General features: G+C 47.3%; 2 protein-coding genes across 2 annotated transcripts; both read right to left on the bottom strand.

Moving 5' to 3' along the window:
• Nucleotides 1-465: 465 nt before the first annotated feature.
• Nucleotides 466-1,360, bottom strand: LOC124285103. Its single transcript, XM_046721257.1, has 2 exons — nucleotides 1,037-1,360; nucleotides 466-879 (listed from the first exon to the last, which is right to left on the bottom strand). Exons 1-2 carry the CDS (start codon nucleotides 1,358-1,360, stop codon nucleotides 466-468), a joined length of 738 nt encoding a protein of 245 aa, XP_046577213.1.
• A 1,149-nt stretch (nucleotides 1,361-2,509) lies between these two features.
• LOC124285102 (uncharacterized protein K02A2.6-like) lies at nucleotides 2,510-3,781 on the bottom strand. The gene has a single exon (XM_046721256.1). It carries the CDS (start codon nucleotides 3,779-3,781, stop codon nucleotides 2,510-2,512), a length of 1,272 nt encoding a protein of 423 aa, XP_046577212.1.
• Between the last annotated feature and the right edge of the window lie 3,033 nt (nucleotides 3,782-6,814).

Below are 6,814 nucleotides of genomic sequence, written 5' to 3'. Positions count from 1 at the left end.
CCAATTCTGAAATGAATGTTGGATGTCTCTGTTGCAGTTGGTGCAGACGAAGCAGGACCACTGGAAAGAAGTAGCTGTTTGCGGCATGCTCGTTTCTCTGCTGCCTGCTGGGTTATCTCCTCTGCTTGTCTGATTCCAATCTGCACCATTTGACGCCAGCAACCACGGTCGTCAGCCGCTGTTTCCCAGGCATCAGGGTCAATGTGGCACACTTTCATGTCACGTTTGCACACAACATTGAACCTGAGAGTTGGGCGTCCTGTGCGTCTGGTACCAGTGGCAAGTTGGCTGTAGAGTAGGTTCTTGGGAATCTTCCATGCACCTTACCAAGCTTGCGTAGACGACTCTGACTCAGCATGGCGAACATGCTTGGGATTCCAGCCCTGGCCAGGATGTTGCTGTGCGGTACTCGGTCCTGCCAGGTGATGCCCAGAATGCGTTTGAGGCAGCGCATGTGGAAGGTGTTCAGACGGCGTTTTTGCCTCGCATAGGTGGTCCATGTTTCGGCGCTGTACAGGAGAGTGCCTGACGCATCTTGGTATTCTCTGTGAGCTTTTTGTTGTCCAACACTCTTTTGGACAGCTTGGCCATGGTTGCTGAGGCTTTTCCTATCCACCGGTTGATCTCTATGTCAAGTGACTGGCTGGTAGCGATGGTCGACCCAAGGTACATGAAGTCCTCTGTCACTTCCAGGGTGTAGTCACTGATGCTGATAGAGGGTGCATGGCTTGCAACCTGTGCACTGAAGTTGGTCTTCTTCAGACTGATCATGAGTCCAAATTCTTTGCAGGCACGATCGACCCTGTCCATGAGTCTCTGCATGGCCTCTTCAGTGTGTAAGGAGATAGCGAAGGCAGATGAGCAAGACCCGATACGACTCTGGTAATGTCGTACATAACTGTGCTCTTCATGTCCTCGTGGAAGGAAATCACCATGATGCGCAGCTGAGGAGGACAGCCCATCTTCTCGAGGAGACGGATCGAAGAGGCTCTTTCTGCTGACAAGGTCAAAAGTCTTTGTTAGATCAATGAATTACAGATACAGTGGCCTGCCCTGCTCTCTGCACTTCTTCTGAAGTTGGTGCACTGAAGCCGCCCTGAAGCCGCATTGGGACTCGAGCTGTCAGTGTTTGGAGCCTGGTGAGGAGGATGCGGGCAAATACCTTCCCGACAATGCTCAGGAGGGAGATCCCTCTGTAGTTGTTGCAGTCACTGCGGTCACCGTTGTTCTTGTAGAGAGTCACAATGGAGGCATCACGTATGTCTTGGGGGATTGCACCTTCCCTCCAGCACAGGCAAAGCAGGCCGTACAGGGGCTGCAGCACTGCTGACTTCCCAGCTCTGAGTAGTGTTCGACCCATCGCTTTACCTGTTGATCACGGTCGGTGATTGTCTCGCCTTTTGCAGACTTCAGAGGAGCAGTTTTCTTCACTTCTGGTCTAACTACCTGATGCCATACCAACTGAACGCTTGATGTCCGCTCACAGTTGCAGCCAGTTGTCATTGGCACATCCTGGCTTAAGGGGTTGCCCAGCATGGGTCCATGCAGGAAGCAAAAGTACTGTAGGTCCCCATGGACACTGGTATGGTGATCTAACTTCAGTTGTTGGTGCCCTATAGCCTGTTTGTATATTGTGTTGTCCAAATAGTGCTATTCGTTTTAACTTAACATGCTAGTTTTAATTCTAACTGTGATAGTCTAGTTGTTTTACTGTCCTTTGACGACAGGTTTCATAGTATACACATATTCCTAATCAACGCCATTCTTCTTGTCACAATATGGCTAAAGCATTGCCGATGTGACGTTAAATATTAACTCACTCACTCACTAGGTGAAGTCAGGGTCTAAGTTTTGTGTTGTGCCAAAGGCTCCCTTGCCCTCAACCACCAGAATCCCTCCTCCACCGACACAGGGACGCAACCCGCGGCAAACAGGCTGCCCAGTTCTTACGAATAGCAATGGGGTGCTGTGGACCTATTCTGCTCCGGATCCACACGGGGAAGAGCTATTACCTGTTATGTTCTGTACGTGCTGATGTTCTTGGATGACAAACACAGTGGCATTAAACACAGGTTTTTAATCAGCCATTACTAAGGGAGGTAAGTACATACTTCCTGGATCCAAGGGAGATAACTAGCTACTTCCAGTTGGCTTGTGTCACTCAAGGCTTCAGGAGTTGTCTCCCATATGTCACTGGGGCCATAACATAAAATCCCCTTTCTTTTGAACAAAATGTTTGTCATAACAACTAGGATATGGATGCTATACTATCAGAATGTTATAGGAGAAGATATCTTGTATATAATGTCAACACTGATACACGTGGGCGTTCACACGTATTGTTACTTGGCACTGGCGGACCAGATGTCTTTGGCACAGTTCAGAAACAAGATCACTACAACTGGTCCGTTAATATTTTCTGGTAACGATAAAGCACGAACTGATAACATGTAAATTAAACAACACTAACTGAGTAACTAAGAACTATCAACTAGGGTAACTTTGCAGTCTATAGGTTCAACTTTTGAGGAGCTCTTACGACTCTTCCAGATCTGGTAACAGTCATTGGTTTGGACGGTGTTGGTTTGGACGATGTTGATGCTGTCACCTTCTGGAGTGGCACTGATGTTAAGTCCGTTGGTGTATCATCGGCATTGCTGCTGGGGTTTCTCATTGGTGTGTGTCTTAGGTGGCGCCTGTTGCGTTGATATTGGGCACCATCTGCTGTCTGCACTTGGTATGAGCGATTTGGATCTACTCTGGTGATCTGGGCTGGCTTCCAGGTTTTGTCAGCGGTCTGCAAATAGATACTGTCATTCATTTGAAGCGGTGGCAGATTCCTGGCGGCTCGATCATAGAACAGTTTCTGACGGGACTGAACTTGTTTGCGTCTTGCACACACATCGGCAGGTTCAACAACTTTGGGCTGAAGTTGTTTGCCAGTGGTGGGAAGCACTGACCGCAGACGTCGGCTCATCAGAAGTTGCGCGGGCGAAGCCAAGTTGTCAACTGGTGTTGTCCGATATTCTAGCAGTGCAAGGAGTGGATCAATGCCATCCTTGTATGTTTTGTCGAGAATGTTCTTCAATATTTGCACACACTTTTCAGCTAGTCCATTGGACTGAGGATATCTGGGGCTTGATGTAATATGTTTGAAGTCCCATCTGCTGGCGAAGTCTGCAAATTCAGCTGATGCAAACTGTGGACCGTTGTCACTCATCAGGATTTCAGGGATCCCATGACGTGCAAAGTTGACGGATAACTTGCGGATCACTGCTGATGAAGACAGGCTTCTGAGCTGGTCTATTTCGAAGAAACGACTGTAGTAGTCAGCCAGAACGATGTACTCTTTGTTGTTCCAAGTGAACAGGTCTGCACACACCTTCTGCCAGGGACGGCATGGTATTTCATGTGGCTGTAGTGGTTCCTTGCTGTTTGATCTCTGTTTCTCACAGCATACTGTACAATTGGCAACTGCAGCTTCAATCTCTGCGTTCATGCCGGGCCAGAATAGAATGTCACGGGCTCGTTCTTTGCACTTCTCCATTCCGGAAGTGACTGGAGTGGATCTTCTGGAGGAGCTCGGATCTCTGGCCTTTGGGAATGATGATCTTTCCCCTTTGAATATGAGACCATCCATGACGGTAAGTTGGTCCCGATGATTCCAGTATTCGATGATGCTTTCTGGACATTCGCTTGAATCTGGCCAACCATTGAGGATGGTTGTCCTCAGTTGTTTCATCTGAACATCATTGTTAATGGCGTCTCGTAGTTGTGACATCTTGTGGTCACTCACAGGAGATTTGCGAGTACCATATGAACTTGCGCTTCCATTTCTTCTGACATCCCATCGTCTTTGTAGTCAGAAACTTGCGCGAGAGCGTGTCAGCAACTGGTATGTCTTTTCCTGCAACATGGACGATACGTAGATCATACTTCTGTAATTGCAGCAGCATACGCTGGAGGCGTGCAGGTGCTGCCGTCAAAAGTTTCTTCATGATACTTTCAAGCGGCTTGTGATCTGACTCAACGGTCACGGTGTGGCCATAGATGCACTGATGAAACCGCTTGCAACCAAACAGGATTGCATAAAGTTCCTTCTCAATTTGAGCATAGTTCTGCTCGCTAGGGGTCAAAGCCTTTGAAGCATATGCCACTGGTTTCTTGTCTTGGAGCAAGGTGACACCTAATCCATTCTTCGAGGCATCTACTTGTAGAGTAATGGGCTTTTTCGGATGAAAGAAGGCGAGGACGGGCTCACTTGTGATTAGTAACTTGACCTTCTCCAGGGCGTCGTTTTGGCGTTTGTCCCAGTGGAACTCTACGTCCTGCTTCAACAGTTCCCTCATTGGGCTGGTGACTTCTGGAAGGGAAGGTGCGAACTTGGCGAGGTAGGTGATCATGCCAAGCATTGTGTCCAACTCTTGTTTATCTTTGGGAGGCGACATTTGCTTGATGGCTTCAACTTTTGTGGGGTCTGGTTTTGTGCCCTCTGCTGTGATGAGATGACCAAAGTAACTGACCTCAGTGACACCAATGGATAACTTGTCAGGGTTGAGGCGGACGTTCTTTTGTCGACAACGACATAGTACAGCTTGTAGATTGGCATCATGTTCCTTCCTGGTCCTTCCATGAACCAGGATATCATCAACTATCGCAACTGTTCCTGTGAGGTCTCCAAATGTTTCATCTATCTTACGCTGAAATTCATCCTGGGCTGAGACAAGTCCAAATGGCATACGCATGAATCTGTATCTGCCATATATTGAGTTGAACGTTGTCAAGTATGATGATTTCTCAGAGAGTTTGATATTCCAGTACCCAGATCTTGCATCCAGTTTACTGAAGTATTTGGATCCTGTCAGTTTGGTGAGCGCATCTTCAAGTGTCGGCACGTGATAGTGTGGTCGCTTGATGGCGTTGTTGAGATCAAGGGGGGTCCAGACATATTCGGAGCTTTCCGCTGTGAGGTTTCTCAACGACAACCAGGGAGTTGACCCAGTCTGTAGGCTCGGTAACTTTGGAGATTATGCCCATCTTCTCCATCTTGTCGAGCTCATCTTTCAGCCGGTCTCTGATTGCGATTGGGACGCGTCTTGGTGGATGCACGGAAGGGGTAGCATCTGGCTTAAGATGTATTGAGCATTCACCTTCGAATTCTCCCACACCTGTGAAGACATCCTTGAAGTCAGATAGCACTGATTCTTTTTGTCATGGGGTTAGGAGATTCTGCCTTCGGCTGGGCTTCCAGGGCAAGGACAAGCTTGATGAGTTGCAGTGACAAGGATGTTGGAAGGCCTATTACTGGAGGTGCGTTGGCTTCCACAACATAAACACTTTCGGTTGCTGACCGTTCCTTGTACTGACACTGAAGTTGAATACGCCCAAGGACTTTGAGAACATGTCCTGAGTAGTTGGTGAGACGCTGATCAGCTTCTTCGAGTGGGTGCTGGACGGGCATCTTGTCGTATTCCTTCTTGGGAATGACATTGACTTGTGCTCCTGTGTCGATCTTGAAGCTGATTGTGTGGTCTCCATCCACACTGATATCGGCAAAGGCTTGGTTGGGGAACTCATTAGCTTCGCCATTGATGACGTCAATATATTGGTCGGTGTCTGAATCTGAGTCCAAAGCATAATCAATAGTGTGGATCTTCTTCTTGCCCTTGTGTTGTTTATTGGTCTCTGCGTCTGTGTACTGCTGCGGCAGACTTTGGAAAAATGGTTCCACTTCTTGCACTTGTGGCACTGTATTCCTCTGGCAGGGCACTTCTCCTTGTTGTGCTCATGATGCCCACCACAATTTCCGCATTCATTCTGACCAGATTTGTGTTCTTGACCATGTCGGTATGGGTAGGATCTTGTTCTGTGTTTGTTGATAGCATCAACGTTCTCAGCACTGTGCGAGGCAGACATCAGTTTCAGGTGAGACTGAGTTATTTCGTAAGATCTTGTGATCTCGATGGCCTGCTGCATTGTCAGTGAGTCGCCTTGTGTGAGTAATTTCTCGCAGATTGTTTTTCAAATAATGCCGCAAATGATTCTATCGCGGACCATTTCTTCAGGCTTGTCATATGCACAGTCTTTAACGAGGAGTTGTAGGTGTGTTACGAACTCTTCAATTGACTCTCCCTCCTTTTGCGAACGTGTATGAAACTTGTAACGTGCGAAGATAATGCTTGTTTTCGGTGCTACATATTGTACAAATTTGTCAAAATGGCTTTGGAGGCTTTTTTCTTCAGTTTCAGACATGGTAAATGTGTTGTAAATGTCCCTACCTTTGGCACCGACCCATATCAGCAAATATGAACACTGTTCTTCTTCACTAACTTTCTTCAAGGGTCCTTTGAACATTAATGTCACATGCTGTTTAAACTTCTTCCACTCTTCTGGTAGATTTTTGGCGCTCCAGTCAATGCAGGGGTTTACTTGTGAGGTAGACATGCTGATTTGAGCTTGTTCACACTATTGTTCACAAAAACAGTCTCATCCGATTAGAAATCAGCCTTCAGAATGAAATGACACTTGTAGAATGAGCTGCAGGCATGGAACTTGCTTATCCTGCTATTCTGACACCATGTTATGTTCTGTAAGTGCTGATGTTCTTGGATGACAAACACAGTGGCATTAAACACAGGTTTTTAATCAGCCATTACTAAGGGAGGTAAGTACATACTTCCTGGATCCAAGGGAGATAACTAGCTACTTCCAGTTGGCTTGTGTCACTCAAGGCTTCAGGAGTTGTCTCCCATATGTCACTGGGGCCATAACATTACATTACCGTTCACCAGCACTCTCCACGAGGAGGTTGCTC

This window comes from Haliotis rubra, unplaced genomic scaffold (assembly GCF_003918875.1).
Source record: "Haliotis rubra isolate DU_JTF1 unplaced genomic scaffold, ASM391887v1 Scf352, whole genome shotgun sequence".
NCBI classification, from domain to species: domain Eukaryota; kingdom Metazoa; phylum Mollusca; class Gastropoda; order Lepetellida; family Haliotidae; genus Haliotis; species Haliotis rubra.
This window is presented reverse-complemented; position numbering and strand designations above follow the sequence as displayed.